The sequence below is a fragment of the Rhodnius prolixus genome, unplaced genomic scaffold, assembly GCF_049639745.1.
Source record: "Rhodnius prolixus isolate KJV_2025 unplaced genomic scaffold, Rpr scaffold_5, whole genome shotgun sequence".
NCBI classification, from domain to species: Eukaryota; Metazoa; Arthropoda; class Insecta; order Hemiptera; family Reduviidae; genus Rhodnius; species Rhodnius prolixus.
Window position 1 is genome coordinate 38,019,876 of NW_027411624.1, and position 24,058 is coordinate 38,043,933.

At 32.4% G+C, this 24,058-nt stretch overlaps 2 protein-coding genes across 11 annotated transcripts; one reads left to right on the forward strand and one right to left on the reverse strand.

Annotated features, from left to right (window-relative positions):
- On the reverse strand, positions 1-4,901 carry LOC141458396 (chitinase-3-like protein 1). 4 transcript variants are annotated; one of them, XM_074136317.1, is made up of 8 exons: positions 4,608-4,901; positions 4,414-4,532; positions 3,851-4,128; positions 3,650-3,774; positions 3,191-3,290; positions 2,755-2,966; positions 1,957-2,170; positions 1-1,859 (listed from the first exon to the last, which is right to left on the reverse strand). In XM_074136317.1, exons 1-8 carry the CDS (start codon positions 4,742-4,744, stop codon positions 1,725-1,727), a joined length of 1,320 nt encoding a protein of 439 aa, XP_073992418.1. In that variant the 5' UTR covers positions 4,745-4,901; the 3' UTR covers positions 1-1,724. The 4 variants fall into 4 exon arrangements, with proteins under 4 accessions (XP_073992418.1, XP_073992416.1, XP_073992417.1 ...); XM_074136315.1 differs by having other exon boundaries at positions 2,755-2,970; positions 3,042-3,290; positions 4,608-4,899; XM_074136316.1 differs by having other exon boundaries at positions 2,755-2,970; positions 3,042-3,290; positions 4,420-4,532; positions 4,608-4,898.
- Positions 4,902-4,988: 87 nt separating this feature from the next.
- On the forward strand, positions 4,989-23,993 carry dsh (Segment polarity protein dishevelled). 7 transcript variants are annotated; one of them, XM_074136307.1, is made up of 16 exons: positions 4,989-5,293; positions 5,500-5,569; positions 5,648-5,751; positions 9,307-9,380; positions 9,603-9,656; positions 10,258-10,542; positions 11,632-11,869; positions 11,956-12,084; positions 13,352-13,485; positions 13,579-13,794; positions 14,876-15,046; positions 16,802-17,125; positions 17,514-19,197; positions 19,806-23,657; positions 23,740-23,809; positions 23,889-23,993. In XM_074136307.1, the coding sequence occupies exons 1-13, from the start codon at positions 5,133-5,135 to the stop codon at positions 17,777-17,779; spliced, it is 2,226 nt and encodes a 741-aa protein (XP_073992408.1). In that variant the 5' UTR covers positions 4,989-5,132; the 3' UTR covers positions 17,780-19,197; positions 19,806-23,657; positions 23,740-23,809; positions 23,889-23,993. The 7 variants fall into 7 exon arrangements, with proteins under 7 accessions (XP_073992408.1, XP_073992410.1, XP_073992412.1 ...); XM_074136309.1 differs by having other exon boundaries at positions 17,514-17,753; positions 18,998-23,657; XM_074136311.1 differs by having other exon boundaries at positions 17,514-17,753.
- Positions 23,994-24,058: the final 65 nt, after the last annotated feature.

The window sequence follows — 24,058 nt, forward strand, 5'->3', positions numbered from 1 at the left end:
TCTTCAGTAATAAATAATATATATAATTTTTTATTTTTGTTTAACAATGTAAAACATCTTGAAGCATTATTTGCATTCTCTACATTAGATAAATGTGCCGGATTATTTAAAATGTCTTCTGGCACATCTTTAACAAGTATAATACCTTTTAGTTACAATTAAATCACATTTTAATTACTGTAAATTAATTATTATATGAATTAAATTAATAAATAAAAATTTAGTTTAATATATTATAAAATAAATTAAAGTAATTATATGTCTTTTTAAACAATGTAAACGAGTTGCTAAAAAAAAACTAGTGCTTCTATAGTTTTAGTTGAAGGCTCATACAAACCTATGTTTGCCCCCTATGATAGAAGTGAATGTGAAGTAGAAACAGTATAAAAGCTCTGGCTAAACTATTGTAAACCGATTTTTAAACATTTCAATTATATCATTGACTTTTTTTTTTCTTTCAATGAAGCATGTTTTAAGCGCGTTCTTTAACAAACAAATTGAACGCCTTAAAAGTTCGTTGGCAAAACGATTCTCTTAAAAGACATTAGAAACCTCCAGTTCTACTCGGGCATTAAAATAATATGTATATAAAATATTGCTTCTAATGACTAGAAAAATAATATTTAAAATGGTTAACATTACTTGACTTCTATTGTACTAGGAATGGGCATATAACAACTAACCAATATAAAATAGTTGAGCATTTTTATTAACGAATACTATATACTTAGGAATCGAAATATTTCTATATTTATTATTATAAAAAATACTAAAATGGTTATGATGCAATTTTTTTTTTAGTTTCGTATTTGGTCTTGGGGAAATTGTTGAAGAAATTTTTCGGGTTACAAGGTAATTAAAGTGAATTGATTGAACTGATTGAAAAGAAAAAGGTGTTCAATAATTACTTTATAATAATAGATTTTTAACCTACGTAGGTTTTTAAACTTATGTAATTTAGTGTGTTGCAATTTGTATGGTCCACAAAAAGAAATACTGAGATCGATATAAATATAATAAACTATATAAACCTACAAAAGGAAAAAAGAATATGGCCAATTTTAGTCATTATTATTATTATTTTTTTTTTTTGGCGTATCAACAGCTGAGGTTATTAGCGCTATTATTATTATTATTATTATTATTATTATGATTATTGTAAAGCTTTCGACCGAAGACTACTTCAGGGCTTACGCTATAAACAATATAATATATTCTACATTGTTACATCTAAAGATGATATGTCTTCTGACCTGTCCTGTTTGTTTATGTAATTGTTAATTTAATTAATAAATCAGTCACCAAAAACGATGAACAATACTCTACAATGTAAGACGAGAGCCATACGACGCAACAGTACATAAATAAACAGACAGGACAAAAGAACACCAATCTTAGATATAACAATGTAAATGATATTATATTTGTTAATAGCGTAAGCCCTGAAGATCTAACTAGTTCTAAAGACGAAAGTTTGGTAAAAAATAAAAACTAAGGACTGAAATAGACAATATTCTTTCTTCTTTCAAAATCAATAACTTTTCTCTTAATTTAATAAAGGTTTGATGTACAATATTGTTCGCAAAGTAAAAACGTAATTATTGTTGAAAGTGCTTGGTTCTTCGAAAGATGATCAAACAATTTTACCTACCGAAATTGCTATAATTTTTTTTTCCAGTTTTTCATTTCATAATCATATCTTGAGCACTTTTATGTTGCAAAAGTTAATCTTTCATCAAAATATTACTAACTATTCTTGTAAGGGGAAATTTTATCGATGAACATACACCTTCAAAATCATCACAATTCAATGAGTATATCATGGCTCCTCCAAATTTATTGTTTTTAACATATCTAGCCTGAAATGGCGGTAATAATGAAAGATAATGGTAGAAAACTTAAACAAAAACGAATAGAGATAAGATACAAATAAGATCAAATTGGAAAGAAACTTACTTTTAATTCTACACTAACAGGACTATCATAAGATATCCATTCCTTTCCATTGTAAGCATAGGGTACTTCATATTCTTCATCAAATACATGGGTAGTACTTGGGTTTTGTATAAATTTACAAGCTTCAGGGTAGGACACGAAACCATCGCCTTTGCCCTCTTTTCCAATTCCAGATGCTGGTGCATTCCAACCATTATTATCCTCGTTAATAAGTCTATAAGTAAAGTAAAGTAGAGTAATCTATTTTTTCAGGCGAGGCTTAATTTCAGCTACCAATCAGTTGTGGAACGGAAGCAGAACATACTTTTCTATACATTTTTTCTAACAAATATAAAATAACCACTGGACCATCACCTGCCCCATAAGTGAATAAGTCAACATAAAAATTATTTGCTTATCAAAGCCGGATGGAGACAAGTAGAAAAGAAATGAAATACTCCTTAAAGATACTAACACCTTTACTTCCAGATTCCTTATCAGATTGGACAGATGAGATACTAAAAGCTCTCCTTCGTTTTGAAGTCTTCTATACTGTTGTCTGCCAAGTAGATTTGGAGTCCTTCAGGACATTAGCGATTCCTTAAGATGGCAAAGGTGTTTTAACCAAAAAGCTATATTTTCAAGGACTGTAAGGCAACTGAAGGTAAAGTCCAAGCTTAGAAAATTAGCATTAGCCTGCATCAGAAATGATAAATGGCATATCGCCAGATATTTTCACAGCAACACTAGCGGACTTATTTGGTCAATTTGATAAACGTGAATTACCACAAATACAGGAACGAATGATTATTTACTCACCTGAACGAATGACCAAATGTAGGGATGCCAACATTGATTTTAGTCCAAGGCATTCCCCATTCGACCCAATGTGTTGCCGACCAGTTAGTATTAAGTGTTTCCATGTATCCTTCTTCAGCATTTCGTTGGTAAAGAGGCGCGTTTGGTCCAGTTAAGGGAAGATACTGACTGTACAGGTGATAATCATACGACATCAAATTCACAAACTCAACCTGTCTAGAAAGAAAAAAAAAAAGGTTTGAAAATAGTAGTGAAAGAATGTATGAATATTTAAAAGATATTCTTACTCCGACATTTGTTGTATTTCGTATGACTGCCTCATAATTAACTCCGGAGCTGCTACTGCCACGGATAATACGAAATCTTTATTGCTACTCATATAACTATTGTTTATTAAATGGCGAAATTTTTTTAGAAGAAGTGTATAATTTCTCACTTGAATCAAATCTGCATTTGGCCATGATGGAAATTCCCAATCCAAATCCACTCCATCAAAGCCAGTAGAATTTAGAAAGATGAGGGTGTTAGTTGCGAATCTGATCATAAAATTGATACAGTGGATTAGTTAAAAGTTTTGGGGGGTAAAAGGCTTAATTGAGTAATTTTGTACCTTTGAAAGTTTCAGTTCTAATTGAATTTTGTTTTAAATAAATATAATAATATTTATCAACGTTGGATCAATCTAAATAAGTGAAGGCATTCATGATAGCACTTAGCCTCCTTCTTTCCTCGAAGAATGTCTCAAAAACTTTTTTTTTAGGTCTACCATTTTTTTTTTTAAGGTACTTGTTATGGTTTTAACTTATAAATGAAAACCATAGAATGGAGAAAAGAGAACAAAAAATAAGAATTGGTCAGAAGTTCTCCTGAAAATTCCTTTATATTAAGGACTTACTTTGTTCTTAATTCATCAGAAGAAACCATTTTCGCAAATTCACCATCACTTGAAAAATCTTCGACAGATATTAGTACTTTCAATTGTGGATTTACATTTTTTAAATTTACTATAGTTTTATAAATCTAAAACATTCAAAAATTATTCAGAAAAAAAATAAAATTCTGTTCCAAAACAATAAACAAAACATTCTTACTTTACCTGAATATCAGTAGGCGATCTAGTTTGGATTGTAGCATTTTGAATAATAGCGAACCCAATTATTATGTGTGTGCATAAATAAGGATCTACAGAATTAGGTGGCAAATCTCTAGATCTTGTTAAATTAGATGGCGTGACATAATAGCATACAATACGAAATGGATTAGCCATAACATTTTGATCACTGTTCACTCCATGACCTGAACTCCAGGTTAAATTTTTTGATAAACGTTCTTTGTAGATTTTTTGAAGTTCGTCATAATTGTTATGCCACAGAACTGATAAAACATTATTAATTATAAAATTTTATTTGTAGTAAACGTTGTAGCAAGAGAATAAATTACAGAATCGCAAGCAAACAAATAACAACGGAGTATATACATCCTAAAAACTAATCATGCTGTGAAGTAAAAACATGTTTGGCAAATTTAAATCGTAACAAAATAATCACAAAGGTAAAATAATTTTGGTAGATGAGGGATCACATGCAATAACTTATATTTGAATGTTAATTAGAAATTGTCAAAAATGATTTTTATGTTATAGAAGAAATAATCACCAACACGAACCATCCTTAAAGGCCTCCCTGCGTTCTAGCTTAAGATAAGTCCAAAAAATACTATTACTCAGGAACCACACAGTTACGAAAATCAAGAGACCAACAAAAATAAATCCTGATTTTCTAGAAAAGAGCGGAAAAGCAAATATTAATTGTATGATACAAATTTAGGGTAATAAATAAAATTTGAATACGTACTTAACATCTGACGTGACAAGCAGTTCATTGTAGTTGCCTTGAGTTTCAGAATATTTTAAAACCATTACAGACAAATCAATAAAAATTATTGTTTTTAAAAATTTTAATTCGTCAAAAGAAACGTTTATCCGTAACATGCAATTTAATAACAGTGTTATCTAAGCATGATAAGATTGGCAAAGGCAAAAACATAATCAAAGTTGCTTCCTCTTGGAACGATAGAACTAGAATACACGGCGTAATTTATGTCATTTCCCTTGCACAATTCCAATTTTTGTAGTGGGAAACTAATGTAGTAATTATGTTAATAAACAAGAAACCTTCTTTAATGCTATAAATTACAACGATGGCTACACTGTTTAACCAAGCCCATAAATTAGTTTCAAGTTTAGGTAAAACTTAACTGGTTGGCAACAATGACTATTATTAAAGTTAAGTGATTTTACAGTGATGGACGTCCATATTGAAAACAGTGAAATGCGTTAAGATTCATTTCACTTATTTTCTAATTGCTTGTATTTTATAATGGATGAAACTAAAGTAATTTATCATATAGATGATGAAGAAACTCCATATTTAGTGAAACTAGCAATAGCCCCCGAAAAAGTTACATTAGCTGATTTTAAAAATGTCCTCAATAGGCCGAACTACAAGTACTTCTTTAAATCGATGGACGATGATTTTGGGTAAGTTAAAAGTGTTTTATAGATATTATAAAAGAAATCACGTCTAAAGGTTTTGAAATTAAGGAGCTACTATTATTAAGGAATTCATCAAACCAATTAATTATCTTCTGTTGTTTATCCACTAAAAATCATTTTTGAAGTAGAAATTAATGTTTCTAATCTAAACATTAATATTTAATGTTTAATTTTAATCTTACTAATTTAAGGGTTGTTAAAGAAGAGATAGTAGATGACGATGCACATTTGCCTTGTTTCAATGGAAGAGTTGTTTCTTGGGTGAGTCTAGGAAGATTCAAATTCAGTAATAATAAATACATCCAATCACAAGTTTCATTTGATCATTTCAAATTTCAGCTGGTGTCTGCGGAAGGTAGCAATGTTTCTGACGGTACCTCGCAGTGCACGGAAAGCGCTAGCCACTCTGATGGAAAAAATCCATCAGAAAGGCATAAAGATCAGTAAGTTACTTACTTTTTTTCCTTTCGTAAACTCTATAAAGTCAACTTTTGTAATTAATACAATTTTTTTTTTTTTTTAATTATTATGTATTCTTTAAAACTTATAAGGCTATAAAGTCCTATCAACCCTTGTACAAGTGTCGGACAGTTTTAACGAGCTCTTAACTATTTTCTTGTTTTATTGTGGTTTCCTCAGTGTTTTTGTAAAGTTTTGATTGTGAAAGTTATTTTGAAAATTGCATGTATTGCTATCTTCATTACTTTGTTATATAAAGTAAAAAAAAAAAGTGCTATAGTAAAGTGGACGATTAACCACAAATATTATTGGAATATGAAGCAAGATGTACATAAGGGACAATTAAAAATAAATTGGGAACAATCTAGAATGAGGCATTTGCCCTAGGTCATGTGTCCGAACGATAAATCGCGTGAAGAACTCCGGAAAGAAAATCATATTATATGGCAACCTATAAATTTAATGTACAGACGAAAATCCTAATATTTTAAGGTTCAATCTGTTCTTCAAAACTAATGAGTTGAGTGCCGCAATTAATTTGGCAATGCTTTGCTATAGATTCTAAAGAGAAAAAAACAGGACTCTAGGATAAGATATGTAGCGTTGCATGTTGCTGTAAAAAGATTTGCCTATGACTTTCGCCCTATAATGCTTTACATCTATCTATGTTACAAACATACATACGTGTGACTTTATATTTTAACGAATATTTAACGAAAGCGGGAATAAATCTAACATTCAAGTCGCCAACACGTACGACATAAGAATTGTTATAGGATATAAGAAGCTTAAGAGAGGAAATATCAACTCTCTCATGAGAGAAGAAGGAAACTATATTTTTCTATTTCTGATCACAATAAAAAACTAACATCCCTCAGTCAACGCAAGAAGGAAGGAAACCGTACCTTTAATTATCGTAATCGAAACGAAAATTAGTTTATTCTCCACGAATGTTTTAATGTTTTTGGCTTATAATTTAATATAACTAAAGATATTTGTGAACTTTACGGTCTTACTTAGAATTTACATGGTATATCATCAAATTAATTTACGAGGGTCGTTTGAAAAGTCCGTGCAAAGTCAGAGAGATAGCACTACTGGCGCGTATCGAGGTTATGTTTAGTTAGTAGCATCTCTTGGAAGAACACACAACAAGTTTCAGCCAGATCGGTCTATTTCTTTGTATTTGGCATTCGTTTGAATCGAGGAAGTCTAGTGATTTTCAAAAAATGGACGAAAAAGAATTTCGTCTGTTGATTAAACACTACTTTATGAAAGGCAAAACGCCTCAGGAGACTAAAGAGAAGCTTGATAAACATTATGGTGACTCTGCACCTTCGATTAGAACAGTTTATAAGTGGTTTCAAAATTTTCGGAGTGGCCATATGGGCACAAGTGACGCTGAACGTTCTGGACGCCCTGTTGAGGTTACTACTCCAGAAATCATTGATAAAATCCATGATATGGTGATGGATGACAGAAGAGTGAAGGTGCATGAGATTGCTAGTGCTGTGGGCATCTCGAATGAACGGGTATATAATATTTTGCATCAACATTTGGAAATGACAAAGCTATCCGCAAGATGGGTGCCGCGATTGCTCACGCTTGACCAAAAACGAAATCGTGTGAAGCGTTGCAAGGACGGTTTGCAGCTGTTCCAGAAGAATACGCAGGACTTTAAGCGTCGTTTCGTCACTGTGGATGAAACATGGATACATCACTACACTCCTGAGACCAAAGAACAATTTAAACAATGGGTTACCAAGGGGGAATCTGCGCCAAAAAAGGCGAAGACCGTTCCTTCGGCCGGAAAGATTATGGCGACTGTCTTTTGGGATTCGCAAGGAATAATCCTCATCGACTATCTGGAAAAGGGTAAAACTATTACAGGTGCATATTATTCATCGTTATTGGACCGTTTGAAAACCGAGCTGCTAGAAAAACGCCCACGTTTGGCCCACAAAAAAGTCCTTTTCCATCACGACAACGCACCAGCTCACACCTCAGCAGTTGTGGTCGCTAAATTAATGGAAATAGGGTTCCAACTCGTTTCACATACCCCCTATTCTCCAGACTTGGCTCCCTCGGACTACTATTTGTTCCCCAATATGAAGAAATAGCTGGCGGGAAAAAGATTTTATTCAAACGAGGAGGTGATTGCAGAATCGAATGGCTATTTTTCAGACTTGGACAAATCCTATTATTCGGAAGGGATCAACAAACTAGAGCAGCGTTGGAAGAAGTGTATAAGCCTAAAAGAAGACTATGTTGAAAAATAAAAAAGGGTCACCCCAAAAAATTAAGTAGTTTTTATTTTTGCACGCACTTTTCAAACGACCCTCGTAAAACTCATCGCGAAGGTTTACTGCAGACTAATATTTTGCTTCATCAGTTTAGAATAAAATTAAATTTACACTCTTAATTATAAAAGTGTCATTTTTATCGTTAACATTGAATAGTTATTACTATCCGTTACCTACTGCACTGCAGCATGAACTGCTAAATGCACTCAAAGACCCCCTCAAAAAGGAAATTTTATAATTAACAAACTTGTTTATTTAATGCTTGTGTTGGAGATAGATTGAGCGAACAAAAGCTTTTTGATCGAAGGAGCTTTATTTATAATCCCTTAACGGAAGATAGTTTCGCTTTTAAGTGCGACATATTTTGAAAGTTTTGTTTCTTTTGCCTTCAAATGGTTAAACATCGGTTTCAATTTTTTTTTAATTTTATTAATTTTGAGTACCTTTTTAAATATTAGGCTTATCTTTGCAAGGTTTAGGGTTGTTTTGGAACTACTTGTTTACTATAGCATCGCTAATTTAATGTTGCATTATAGATCCTCTTCTTTCTTGCTTTCCGCGATTAAAGATCATTTATTCAAAAAAATTTAAATCAGAGAGCTGTAAAATTTTAGGGTTGAATAAGTGATTATATCTGAATCAGGCCTAACTATCTAATGACTGGCTACTTGCAAATGTTCTAAACCCGCGAAGTTAATTTAAGTATGTAAGTATTCGTAAATACGAACTAAAGTAGTGAATATCGTTTATGAATGAAATTGATGAAAAATTAATTATATATTAAAAGTTTCCAATCAATATGGTATACCCATAAAAATGATTTTTTGGAAAGTAAGAACTCAATAAACACAGAAAATCTATATTTTCTTTAATCTATAAATCTTAAATTGTATATTTTGAAGATAATATTGTGGAAAATTTGAAGGGTTATCTTTAAATTTGTACTGTAATTGGCAAAAAAGAAAAAAAAAATCAGTTCTTCATCTATTTATTATTAGGAACGACTCTGGAATCAACAAGGTAGATTTCTTTAATGTTCTGACGGCAGTTTAGGGAAAAAAGTCAAAACTTTTGTTAATTATTCGACAATAGCAAGAACTAAACTTAAAATGGCGTTAAATGAATCAGAAGAGCTAAGAAATAAGCATAGCGAGTAGCTGGTTATCATCGCTTGCTAGAAAATAATTTGGGCCGTATAAAATCATTTAGTTGTTGATAAATATTTCTTTGTTGCAGCCACGGAGTTCATGGACATCCGGAAGATCTTGCGTACACTGAAACTGAATCAGTTATTAGTTCTAGACCTGGCGGTAAGTAGTACAAAAAAAATCGTAATAAGATTATTTTGTGTCAAGAGACTTTTTGTAAATGTATCTGTTTTTTTCCCCGTTTCTTTAGGTTAACAAATCGCGTTTAGTTGCGCTTTTTTGTTAGTTTTTTCTTTTCTTCTTCTACTTCTTTTTGTTTTAGTTATTTATGCCTTGTGTTTTTTGTTTTATTTAGACCATTATTTATTCGTGCTTATATTTCAGCCCATCATGGTCATCATGAGGCCAGGGGCCATGACAAATATCTCAAATTTAATGGTTAGTTAGTATTTTTTGTATTTTTGTTTTTTATTCACTTTATTTTTATTTATATTTTTAGTTATTTTGAAAAAATTAATTCGTCCAAAAAAGAGATTATCTGTTTTCAAATTTTACGTATAATTATTTTTTAATTTTTAATAATTTCACTTTTTGCCAAAAAACAACCCACATGTTTACATGTTTCATTGGAACAGTTGGTACTGTTTATTCCATGAAATAAATATGGTTTTGAGTTCAAAAGCATACATTCAGGATTATTTTCGGTATTATTTATAGCATGCTACAGTTTTGGCAGTAATTTTGTTTTGAAATTCCTGAGGATATTGAATGTGTTTCCAAACCTGAGGGTAATATAGTTGTACTCCGCCATATTGCAATTAATCCAGTTACTCCTAAGATTTTCAGTGATTTAATATTATCATGACGGCAAACGATCCTGTTCTACAAAATTATAAAATTTTCGCGCATTGAATCCTTTAAGTTCAAAGCTGCTTTTAAATATCTAGGTAGAATCAATTAGATTTCCTAGTTACAAAAGAGCAAAGGGTGAGGTAACATTATTTACAATTGTCTACAAACTTTCTGAAATAATTTGCAGGCGTAAAGGTAAACGGCCATGGTAAAAACCATGCCGTTCTAGGAGGCGTAACCCACCACGGTCATGTTGGGTCAGGTCACCACCATCGAGGACCACCTCCTTCTCACGGCCATCATCATCACCACTATGAGTCTTCCTCTATATTATCTTCCGAAATTGAAACTACTTCCTTTTTAGAAAGTGATGAAGAAGAAGAAGAAGATTTGGAAGACGATGATGCCTCCAGTAGGATTACAACAACCACGGGTAGAGCTACAAACCTATCTGTAGATCGAGCTACTTTAGGTACTTTCATAATTTTAAATTAAAATAATTCTATTAAAATGCATTTTTTTTTTATTAACAGAAAATTATTTTTTTGCACGCTACAGAAGACGATGGTAAGAATATTAACTTTTCGATTATATAACAAACAAGATGTAGTCTTTTTTTTTTTTTGCTAATTTTAGGTTAAGGGCACTATGTTGTCCATATGCCTTCTGTTTATGGGGAAATTGAAAGTAAACCTTCCTAACGTTAGCTAATGGTGCTTCGACAATGGACAAAAGATTTTTGTGTTCTTATCCTTATTTGTTATACAACGTTTTGGGTGCTTTTCATATTTTTTCATCTTGATCTTTTTTTAATTTTTTTTTTTTTAAATAATAATAGAGCAAAAGTTAAGTATGTGTTTTAATCCTGGAAAAGTTTTCCAAAAAATAATTTCTTCTTCTTCCTTTTTTTGGGGGCCTTCCCAAAAGGTTAGTTATATAACCCACAAAAGGTTCTTTCAAGGCGTCTTTTCTTAGCAGTTTCCCTACCTGACCATTGCTAAAGATCCTTCTTTCCCTCATATAATTTAAAGTCTTTGAATTTGAAATCGTTCATTGTTATTATTATTTTTTCAATATGTATGAATTCTTTACTTAAGTTTAATGTTCAGTACTGATCTTGAATTGATACCACAGACTGATTGGTGGCCAAATAACACGTCTTACTGACTTACCTGTTTGGCAATTTACTTTCATTTTTGAATTAAACAGTAGGTTATTTCTACACTACACGCATTAAGTGCTGAATGTTCGAAACTGCATTATTGTTATGCTGCATATAACGTTAATAGTCGTAAATATTTATTGAATTAATTTGTATATGGTGACTTTACATTTGTGCCGGCTTGCCTAAAGTATCTCATGCATATAAAATTTCGTTTGAATAGAATTTTCATTATTAGAAAGACTTAATAAATTTATGCAATATTAATTTCAATGAATAAGAAGTTACCAACTAACTGAACAAAAAGTATAATTACCAATTTTTTCCGGATAAATCCAAATTATTATTTATAATTGATATTTATTTTTATTAAAATTATTATTTCTCTTTTAAATTTAGAAAGCGGAAGTGTAATGTCACGACCCGTAGGCCGTCGCCGTCCACAAAGAAGAAGAAGACATCGGGCTCCCATGTCTAGGACTTCCAGTTATTCTAGCATAACCGATTCAACGATGTCATTAAATATTATAACGGTTACATTAAACATGGACACAGTGAATTTCCTTGGCATCTCTATTGTAGGTCAAAGTAATAAAGGTGGGGATGGTGGTATTTATGTTGGATCCATCATGAAGGGGTAGGTTTTATTTATTTTTCAAATTTTGATATATTTATATGTAATTCTAACATATTGAACGAATAACAATAAAACCCTAATTACAGTGGTGCTGTAGCATTAGATGGTAGAATAGAACCAGGTGACATGATATTACAAGTGAATGATATAAATTTTGAAGATATGTCCAACGACGAAGCAGTGCGAGTGCTTAGGGAAGTGGTGCAGAAACCAGGGTGAGAATACGATTACTTCAATAAATTGGTAACATTTATTTGGCTTGACTGTATTAGGTAAAAAAGGTTTACCTAGATATAAAATTGCACAACCTACGAGTGGGGGATACCACTTAATTACTCTCTGACCATCTCAGCCGGTGAAGGGCCTGAGCATGAGCCACTACAATCTTTCATCCTCAGCCATCCCATCCATGCTCGGCCTTCGAGTCCTTCTCCTACCAGAATGCTTTTTTTTGGACTCCATACATCCTCCATCTTGTGAATGTGTCTCAGTCATCGCCGTCTTTTATAGAAGACACAACAACAGATTCCTCAATCAGTTCAGCCAATTCTAGGTTCGTCTTGATCTTCAAGTTTTTTTCTCTCCTTGCTAGTTGAAATATTCTCCTTTAGAGTTTTCTTTCCCACCTGCGTAACCTTTGCTCATCCGCTTGTGCCAAAACCTTCGCTTTTGAGCTGTAGGTGACTACGATTTCAGCAATATCTTATTAAGTCTTATTTTCGTTACTCTCGATACATTTTTATTCCTAATCACGTTTGAAGAGCCTACAAGCAACTATTTCCAGCAGCCTTCCGTCCTCAGATTTCTTTTATTACATTGTTTTTGTAGGTTAACACTGTGCCCAAATATTTGAAATCTTTGACACCTTTAATAGTGTAACCCCCACTCTTACGTTCAGAAATATCTTTTTACTATCTAGCCTCAACATAAATTTGGCCGCTGTCTCCATTCCTAAGAAGGTCAATTTTAACTCTGCTTAGTTCATGCCAATAAAGTCTCGTCATCAGCATAGGCTAACACTTATTTATACCATCCTAGTGACAAATGGCAACCCAGACTGATCGATAGCCTTCTTATAATCCCCTCTAAAACAATATTAAATATTGTGTCATTGTCTGGTGCCCGAGTTGATCTCAAATTCTTTAGAAGTTTTGTGCTTGACCATGGCTTTTCCAAAACTTCCCCTCAAGCACATAGCCACCAGTCTTATTAGTTTCTCCGGGAAACCAAGTTCTATCAAACATTTAAATAGGCCTTCTCGATTAACTCGGTCATTTGCCATTTTAAAATCTGTGAAGAGATTATGCATCTCCATATTCTGCTCATGACATTTCTCAAAAAATACCTAACTGAAAATATAGTCTGTCACAGACCTATTCGATCTAAAACCAAACCACCTTAGTATTTTGCGATGGATTTCCGATTTCTTCATTAATCTTTTATTTATAATTTCATTTGCTTGATTAAATTTAAATGTTGCAGGCCTATAAAATTAGTAGTTGCCAAATGTTGGGACCCCAATCCTAAAGGATATTTCACAATACCAAGGACAGAACCAGTGAGACCAATAGATCCAGGAGCTTGGGTGGCTCATACTGCTGCTATTAGAGGTATTGGTATGACGCATCTATCCATCATTCTTCACATTTTCGAGATAACTAAAAAAAGAAATTTTTAATTTTTATAATACTTTTTTTTTTATTTTACAGGTGAACCTTATCCATTGAGACCACCATCAATTTCAACGTTAGATTCAAATAGTTCATCTGTAACTTCTTCCATTCCTGATTTAGGCATTGATGAAATGAGATTATCAATCAATATGGATATGTCTGTTATTGTAAGGGCGATGGCAAGGCCAGATTCTGGCTTGGAAGTTAGGGATCGTTTATGGTTGAAAATCACCATTCCAAATGCTTTCATTGGTAAGTTAGGAATTCTAAATTAAATAGGTTCCAAGATATAGATGAATACTAACTACAATAGTATATATCGCGAGCCTTACGGCGTTTCAAGTTCCGCCAAACCCGAAGTACGTCAAAATACATAAATGGAAATATATTCGGTTACAAATTTGAGCACCCATGGCTTCGAAGAACAATCCTAAAGCAAGTACTGTTTCTATGCGTTATGGTATCACTTTAACGATAGGAATATTTACATAACTCGGCACTTATATCTTCGCGGTTTTCGGGGAGCTGATCAACAAAACAAAAATCGACGTAACTGCATCTCGCCAAATTGGAAAATGCTTTTGAATGTAACACTCACAAGCCCGATAACCAATGTAGGTGCCATCATGAAAGGTGTTTTCCTTTTTCTTACGCTTCAGTAAGAGGAAGTTTTGCAATTGTGTCAAATTTTCGAATTAAAGTAGTTTTCACGGAATATTTTTTCATTCCCCCCTAATCAAAACAAAAAAAAAGGGGGAAGGGATTAGCTATGTGGTTAGCGTACTCGATTCCCACGCGGAGGTCCCGGGTTCGAATCCAGCTGCTGACCCTTAGATTTTCTCTTCCTAGGAGCTTCTTACAGCTCACTGTCCGGTGATGGACAGTGTTGCCTGTAACGAGAGAACACTGTCCGGAGGCCGGCACTGCACTGAAAAAAGCTCCGAGCGCTAATAACCTCAGCTGTTGATGCGCTAAAAAAAAAAAAATGAGATGAGTTCTTACAAGATTGTGTGAGGATGTGAAAATTGAAAAGCTTTTTAAAGTTTTTTTAGGAAATTTGAGAGTAGGTTAGTTGATAAGATCAAGGAATGAAAGAAGCAGGGGTCCTCGAAATATACCAAATCTGGCATCTATCATATATCTCTGGTCAGTATCTTCAATCCCCAAATTATGTGATGTTCACTTTTACGTTACTTTTAAGAAACTTCTAAATTTAAAATTGCAATAATTGTCTTCAGAGAAAGTCGTATGTATCTCACACTGGATTTTTAATCGTACATTATTTCATAAACCATTGCACTTTTTGTCTTCAAGGTAAGGTTATATATTACAGGTGCTGACGTTGTTGACTGGCTGGAAGCACATGTTGAAGGACTTTCTGACAAGCGAGACGCCAGGAAGTATGCCTCACAAATGCTCAAAGCTGGATATATCAAACATACAGTGAATAAGATAACATTCTCTGAACAGTGTTATTATATTTTTGGCGATTTATTAGCAGCAGGTAATTTTCTATTCCTTTATTAAAAGATAATCACCCACTTTTTCAGTTGGCGTTTAAGTCCAACTACCAAATTAGGTAGTTGTCGTGGACAAGAGTAGGCAGCTCATACTTTACATTATCACTTAAACAATTAAATAATAATTACGAGGTGTGTTCAAAAGATATTCCGGAATTTTGTAATTTCGCGCTTTATTAGTATAACATATGTTTTTGTCTGGCGTGATTTCGTTGTTGTGTTGGCAAACTTGACTAAATAGTTGCTGTTCTGTGTTACCCCATATTGGGTATTCAGTCTATTGTCAGGTGTCTAAAAGGATATACATATGTATAAGGTTATATTTATGCAAATTTATCTAAGTTCTGCCTTACTGGAGCATACTTTCCAGACTTGTCGCTATTAAATTTTCATCCAGAGTTACTGTGTAGTACATACCACTTAAGAACAGGCAAAAAAAGGCATTCGTCGAATACCTTAAATCTTGAGTCATTTTTTTACGGTGATGGAATAAATCGACCTTTTCTTGTTCGCTAAGATGGGCTAATGCTATAAGGTTGCTTATTTCGATGAAATTAAACGTTTTCGTAGGATCAGCGATTTGAAAAATGGATCAGAGAATTTGTATTACATTTTGCTGTAAGAATGGAATAAAGTGCAACAAATTTTAAAAATATTAAATATTCCTTTTGATGACTCTTCTATGAGTAAAACAAGGGTTTACGAGTGGTATAAGCGTTGCCTTGTAGAAGTTGAAGTTGTCGAGTATCCTGGACTCCAAAAACTGATGAAAATGTGGAAAAAATGATTATGAATGATCGCCAAATCACAATCAGAGAAGAACCTAATAATATTGGCAATCAATGCGCTCATGTAATGAATTTTTGGGGGGGTTTTGTGGGTTTCTAGTGTGTGACAACAAAATTTGTTGCAAAATTGTTGAATTTCAAACGAAAACAGCGGCGAATGAAAGTTGTTTAGGAGTCACTAAGAGAATTGCTTATTAGTAATTTTTTGGCTGCACTGCAATGAAGCCCAGCCTCCGTATGGCTCCGTACATTTCTATTCCTAATATTAAGAGAACCTTAAAGGGACGTAATTTTGCAAGCGTAGATGAGATAAAAAACGCATCGCTGAGAGAACTAAAAGCTATCTCAAAGAACGAGTTTTAAGAAGTGTTTCGAGGAATTGGAAAAAGCGCTGACATAAGTGTATAATGATGGTGACTATTTTGAAGGAGATAACATTGTTGTGGACGAATAAATAAAATTCTTTCCAAAAAACGAAAATTTCGGTTATTTTTTTGAACACATCTCGTAGTTACTGACCGCTCGAGCTAGGGAGATCTTTCACTTACTAGTCCGAATACATAATGCGAATATATTAACAATAGAAAGTTGGATATTATTTGAAATATGTTTCGAAACTTGTGAATATGAATTTATATTGCACATTATGCAATCATACCTGCTATACAACGATCTAATTTTGTTATTATACATTATTCTATAACAAACAATACGATATTTATCTCTCTGGCCGAATGAAACTATTGCTACGAATTACAGTGCAGATTTTGCTAAACTGAGTGAGATTAAATTCTGATCTTATCGATTCAAAACTTATACATTTTATAAAGAAATAGCTTTTTGGTTGGTGCACTAATGTAAATATTAAGCTTTAAAAAAAACAAATAAATAAAAAAAAAAACTTAAGTTAGATTATGCAAGAAGTGACAAAAAAACAATTGTGTGTTTTAGATCTATGCAGTCTTAAATTGGATGGCGATATAGACCATGACACAGTAGGACCGTTACCACCTCCAATCGCCGGTGCAGGTGGCCTACTCCATCCTGGAGCACCAATGGGCTGGTCAGGTTCTCAGGCGGGTCCACATCCTTACGCAACCACCTTCCTACCATACGCACCACTCTCCTACTCACAGTGTTACACAAATAACGAACCTTCAGTGTACGGAGGATATGCAGCACCACCTCCTCCTCCTCCACCACCACCCTTGCCACAAGGTCACAGGAACGTAGCCACAATTGCAGACGACAATACAGTTCATAGTGCCGTTTCAGGTGTGTAAACTTTTTGCTTTATGCTCTTGTAAAATGTCAGCATCTTTATTTAAATGATAGTTTCTCAATGCTAAGCGGAGCACTTTCATCAGACTGTGAGCAAATCTCATTTTTCATAAAAATGGTCCGTTTCCCCAAGGAATTACATATTTTCCTCTAACATGTGGTTACCTGCGCAGGCTTATTAGGAAAGTACTCAACGCTACGGTTAGACCACTTACAACATGAAAGGCTACGTATTCCGAAAAGGTGCTAGACGCTTCAAAGGCTCTGTTCTCAACACAGCCATCCTGAGCCATTCCCTTGTTCGGCACTGCTTATAGCAAGAAATATCCTAAATCATAAATTTGGTCTAGGGATTAGATAAAGTGTGTTTTTAATTTCACAGGTGGAAGTTCTGGGAGTGATGGTTCGCGGACAAGAGGTCAGACAACTGGTCAGAAAAGTTCTGGTAGTTCAGATCGGGCTACTCAAGTTAGATCTAACTCTAGATCTAGTGGCTCTTCTTCAGCGGCCACGGCCACACCTCCAGGAGGCGGTGGTGGAAGCGGAGGAGGAGCTACTCTACCATCTGACGCAGACATTACTGGTAGCCGGCAGTCCTTCAGGATAGCAATGGCAAATCCTTGTGAGTTGTTTGTTGATGTTATGTAGATGTTTGGATTGAAAATCTCTGCCATTGTTTAGTTTCAATGAATCTCTTTTTTTTCTTTTTTCTTTTTTTTTTTGTAATGAAATTGAATTTTAAAAATACTTCATTTTAAAGTAAGAATATTCGAAGCTTTGGTGTTTAACGCGCATATTAACTCTTTTAGTTTATGCATTACGTAAATATAATTAGAAAATTAATTAACATATGAATGATAACATCAACTAACTATAAAAGGAATTTTTAAAAAAGCTAGATCGTAATCTAATTAGAAGAATACTTTAGTCCTATAGTACCTATCGAAATATTTTAATATCTTTGCACGGGAAGCTAAAAATTTAAAACCCAAAGAAGTATTAGCGAGATCGCTCCCTCTCCCCTTCAAAAAATCTTAATCATGGAAATTGCTACAGATCCTGATGTCCCTTTATTAACTTTGAAGTTTCTATTTTTGGAAAAGTTAAGAATCTATCTGTTTACTTCACTTTTTTTAAGCGTCCTCCTCTTGTATGAAATTAAAGCTAATCTGCAGCACTTCATGCAACTTGAATTCTAAAAACGGGCCCATATCCAGAACTTTTGCCTTCTTCTTTGGAAGAGGATGCACTTCCTAGGTTCTTAAGCTCCTTAGAGAGAGTACTGAATATTTTTTTGGAGTTTTCAGGAATCTGCTCTCTGCGTTTTGAGTTTTCCACTAATTATCGGTTGCAAGTTTATTTAGATTTTAAGGTGATTATGTTAGTTTGAAACGGTTATAATTTAATTTTCAACATTTTCTTGTTACTTCCTGTAAGCTGTATTAATCGAGATAACTTGGGGTCCCTTTTCCGTACATTATTTTGACTAATTTAGAAGTCTCCACCCAACATTGATCATTTTAAACATGAAATTTGAATTCTACTAGATTGCTTTGTTATTGAAATCTTATTGAATGTTTGATCAACAAAAACCAAACTATTTAAAAAAAAAATCGATATATTGTGAGCAAATCGCTCAATGATGCTTCGCAGCTAACTTATCTCTAGCTCCTCGAAATAAGAGTTAACCTATTTAAGGGTGGCCTTGAAAACAAATTTATATCTCTTGAGATTGAATGCTACCACGAGAGATTAGGATCCCTTCCTGCTGTTGCGGTGACTAAGGCATTAATCCCCTAAGGAATACTAGAAACTAGCAAATTTCTGGATATACAGCCATCAGATATTAAGCCCAGCTTCTTTCAGGTGCTCCCTGAGTTTTGGGTATCCTGTCAAGCAGCCTATTTTTGCTTGAGCCTGTGAAGCCTCAGTCACTTGTTGGCATCATCCAACTCGCTCCTGGTTCTGGCCTGATGTGTGGGCTTCGCTGTCTCTTCCCTCACCAAGGATTCCGGCCCGTCTTACCGTCGATGCTGCTAACAAACATCTCTGGCACTCATGATTAAGTAACGCGTAGTTTTTTTTTCTGTTTTTCAATTTAAGTATTTGTTTTAAAATTTAATATTTCAGTTGAATATTTTAATTTTATTATAAACATTTAATGTTTTTAAATTGTCTAAACAAATATTTAATTCACCATAATGATATACGATTATTTAATTTTGCTTTTACATTTTTTTTTTTATAATTTGTTTTAATTTCTTAAGCATTCCATTTTTAATTTTTCTATTTTTCTTTATCTGTATTTTTTATAATATTTAATTTTTATAATTTCATTATTTTGGAGTTAGAGCTGTGTCTTCGCTTTCCTCTTTTTTGTTTGTTTTGTTTTTATTTATTACTTTCATAGTCTGTTTAGTTAGATACGACATCTTATTGCTTAAGCTTCGCTATCAAGTCTGCTAGGCTTGAGAGTGAAGCATTTTAGCACCGCTCCCTGAGGTTTCATAACTACCTTTTCTGGCTATATAATACTGTTATTCTTATTTTTATCAATTCTTCTCCACACCTTACAAAAACAATATTTTATTTTTTGTATTTAAAAATAATTTACTAATTGTCTATTAATATATAAATTTCGTTAATAATCTAATCAAAGGATTTGTGTGTCCAGGAATTTGTCAATGAAGGAATTTTGAGAGAAAAAAAATAAGAAAGGATTTATGAGTAAACATTATAAGAGAAGGCTGAATTTTGTAAATTAATTTCGCTCAAGAACCTCCTTTAAAAAAAAAAAAAAATCTGGGAAGACACGGCTTAACTTCATTAAATAGACCATGCTCCCCCCCCCCCCCAAATATTTCTCTTACGTAAAACCATACATTAAATATGGCGTATAAATATATGTAAAAAAAAGAAGTTATAGAATTAGTTTATAAATAAAAGAAAAGATAAACCCCAGTGACCATGTTATAATGCTAGGAGGGTACCATGTATACTGTAATTAAAATTCATTTTATTTGTAAATATATTTTATAAAAATCTTTTATATATAGATAGAATATAATATACATAATATAAATATTTTGGAATGATATACATAAATATATATATATAAATGCAAAAAACAAGAAAAAATATTCAAATTTTATTAACAATTAATTTGAGTGAAAAAATAACGTCTTTTTCCCTCAAAAATTTCCGTCGAACGAAAATTTCACATTCAATACATTAAAAAAAATGGAAATTTTGAGTAATAAATTAACGTTTGTAAATAAGATTTGTCCTCTGTACAATTTGTATCATTATATTTTATTAAGATAGATAAATAATGTAAAGAAAATAATAAAAATGAAATATATTTAAAAAAGATATATTTGTCGTGTAATATGGTTTATTTTTCAAAAAAAACCATGGCTTTAATTTTTTGTGAATGTTTTATAATTTTTCTGTTATATTTTTTTTAAATTTATTTTTTGTGTTTCATTTCGTAATACATTGTTTTAATGATTGCCAAGGAAATTTTTAGGTTTTTTTAACCAAACAAAGAAAAGAAGTAACTGAGGGGAAGGTTTTTATTTTTTTCTTGTTGATGACCAGCAGAGATGTGTGAAGCATTATTAATGTACTGTTCGGAGGTACGCCTTATGAAGGATCAGATCCTCCTAATACACTGTACTGTACTTAACAGCTTTTGTCCAACAACTTATCAGGGCTAAGTAACTTCAATGCTTTTTTTATGCTGCGTGGGATTTGCGCTAATCTTAACGAATTTCTTCAGTGTAGGAACTCTTGTTCCGTTGTGTTGTCCTCAAAAACTTTTGATTTTTCGGTTTAGTTGTAATCCTGACGTTATCCCGCAGCCTGATAGTTCAAAAAAAATCAATTCTTCTGGGCACCTTCCATTTTTTAGGAAATTACATTTTTTTTTTTAATAGCCTTGTTTGGATTTTGGTAACTCAGAATGATCTTTTGCTCTCCAACACTGACTGGGTAAAGAAACAACTATTATCTAACAAAATGGTTTTCTGACGCTATTTTTTGTTAATAAGAATTAAAAATTCTCCGGTCATTGCATTAAAAAGGCAATGCCTTCTCCTCTTGGTTGATGTGTAGAAATCAGAATCAGTACTCTTATTTTCTTTTTTTTTAATAGAAGACTGAAAAAAGTGCGCTTCTTACATTTCTTGAAAAAAGGAGTGACCATTATTTTTATAGAAAATTAAAAAAATTAGACTTTTTGCCTTTACTATGCAAATTCTTGTCTTTTAACGTGGGCACATTATAATACATTTTTTTTGTTTACTTTTTTTGCGTTAACACACAATTCCGCTTATAAATGTTTTTTTTCATCTTAATTTTTTATTTAATATAAAACAAATAAATGCTTTAAAAAAATTTCAAGTTTGTGCCAATTATGTTTATGTTATTACCATTATTATTATTGTTGTTGTTGATGTTTTTGTTCCTATGTAAAAAAAAAAGATTGCACCTGCTATTTCATGGTTAATGTGATTTTTTTTTTTAATTGTTGGCAATCAAGTGTTTTTATATTGACTTTTTTCTTTTTTTTTTGTTAATTTTGGAAATTATGTTCAAACGTCTCCAAACTTTTTTTTTATTATTAGAAATAATGAAATTCCTATGTATAAAAATAGGGCAGTCTACATTACTTCTCTCACTAATAATCTCTTTAATGCTTGTAACGTGTGGTTAGTAAATGTAGTTTCTGTCAAAATTTAAACAATTTTTTACTTTTTATTTTTATCTGTTCTGTGCAGACAAATGAACAAAAATTTAAATGTTCTGCTGATTACAGTTTTTAATTTCAATTTGTATTATTGTAAATAAAATTATGTAATAATAATTTTTTAAAAACCTTTTGTTTTATTTTAGTTTTAATTCCAGCAATTTTCAAATGTGCATGCTGTGAACACCTCTGAGATGGTTTTTATACTAAACTTTAGGGATTGTTGACTGTATCACAAATGATATTTTACAGGACAAACATTTTATGAAATTATCCATTTTGAACTGTTCCGACGGGTAAAGTGGGGAAACGAAGGCTCTCATGCAGGAAAGCTAGATAGCAGCGAAAGCTTGAACCTGAGATTAAGGTGGCCCTTACCTAATATAGGTCTAGTGAGTCGCCAACATGGTTAAATTAAAGTGATCAATCGTCCTTTAGGTAGGACAGTCCTTTTGTAGGTTCTGTCCTTCCTTGATCAATGTCCTCCTTTTCGATATTTTAAAACTAATCTGTTAATCTCTGTATTCAGAGAAACCGCATCAAACTATTACACGTCATATGAAGGATATTTCTTAGTTATAAAGAATAGTTAGAAAATGATATTTTAACACAAAATATTCATTCAAACGAAAAATACTAATTTAATTAACTAATTAAAAGAGATGTAAGCATAATTAGTGCATTTTTGTTCGAATAAACCAAATGTTTCATTTATTTTAGTATTATTTTCTTAAATGTTTTCGTCCTTCATAGTTAAAAAAATTGGTCACCTTAGTTAAATATTAATGCTAGGTAGTCCTATATAAGTCTAGTGAGTCACCAACAAGGTTAAATGTGAGTGCAAGGTGGTCCTTTATAAGTCTAGTGAGTCTCCATGTGTTAACTTTTTTGTAAACAACGTAGCACCTAAACGCGTAAATCAATATATGTATGTATGTATAATCTGAAGTAGTTTTGTTTGACAGGTACTTTCACTCAGAGCTATTACTTGGTCAATGTGCTGTTGTGCATTTAAATCGTTTAGTTTCTGTCTTATAACACTTGAAGTGTTTCTGCTAGGCATAGAAATGTAAGTATTAGAAATATACAAACAGAAAGCTTGAATATACCAGCATATTGCATGTTCTGTGCTGATTAAAAGTTTTCCTTTAAAGATTTTACTAATGTACGCATTTTATAAATGATTAGAAACGCATATTCATTCAAATTTTACTTATCAATGATTATTTCGCAGTGACAATGCAACAATGTCCGAGTTTTAAACTTAAATTCTCGCGCCTCCCTCTTATAAAATACATTCCTAACTTTTCAGCTCTAAAAACATGCACAGAATGAAAAACAAAAAATTGAACAGACGTTTTAAACAAATACTAGGTTTCAATAATTTTATTTCATAATTTTTACAAAACTGTTTAATTCATTAATATTTTGGATAACAACATGTAACCTTCCTTACTCAGTCTGTTCAGTCAGTAAGTGTAGTGCGGTGCAATGAGATCAGTGAAGTTGAGGTCTCTACTGTAATCTGGTAATCCTACCTCTGAGATAGATGAAAGTCGTAAAACTTAAGGCTGTACTAAGACCTGTAAAAAAAATTGTTAGAAATAATACGTAGTAGGACACAGAATAAAATAAGATGAACATTCAATATAATAATTATGAAATCTTACTATAAACGTACACTCTGCATTAAGTTTTAATGAATTTCTGCGTAATTTTGTTTACTAAAATCAAATTAAACTGCATAAATTTGGACTTAATAAAGTTCATAGCAAAGTAAGTTAATTAAACTAAGTAACATACATAATTTATAATATTGCCAATATAAGAAAATGTATGTATATATTATAAATTTTAGGACTTGAAAAAAAAAGTTGTTATACATGTTGGTGATTTCGGCACTTCAGTTGAAATATTGGATCGGATGGGTTCGTAGATACATAGGCCTGATATGAAGTTACTAGTTCTGTATTTCGCTGCTAATAGTTATTGTCTATATTATAATAGGAATGAATATGGTATTAGTGCCAACGAGCAGGAGTAGAATGAGAATTACTTGCAGGAGCAAGTGTTATGTGAACAAGACCTTTCCATTTTCATCGGCTTCATAAGGTATTTTGCTTATCTTTCTCACTTGTCCCTTTTCTCATATTTACTTTAATATCCACCAAGCACTC

Excerpts from the sequence above, each read along its gene's own strand:
- dsh (XM_074136306.1), top strand. The coding sequence starts at position 5,133 with ATGGATGAAACTAAAGTAATTTATCATATAGATGATGAAGAAACTCCA. Across the intron at positions 12,085-13,351 it reads GAAGTGGTGCAGAAACCAGG|GCCTATAAAATTAGTAGTTG; the intron begins GTGAGAATACGA and ends TAAATGTTGCAG. Across the intron at positions 13,795-14,875 it reads CATTCCAAATGCTTTCATTG|GTGCTGACGTTGTTGACTGG; the intron begins GTAAGTTAGGAA and ends TATATATTACAG.
- LOC141458396 (XM_074136315.1), bottom strand. The coding sequence starts at position 4,744 with ATGTTACGGATAAACGTTTCTTTTGACGAATTAAAATTTTTAAAAACA. Across the intron at positions 4,129-4,413 it reads GGCCTTTAAGGATGGTTCGT|TTCTGTGGCATAACAATTAT; the intron begins GTTGGTGATTAT and ends ATGTTTTATCAG. Across the intron at positions 3,775-3,850 it reads GATCGCCTACTGATATTCAG|ATTTATAAAACTATAGTAAA; the intron begins GTAAAGTAAGAA and ends TGAATGTTTTAG.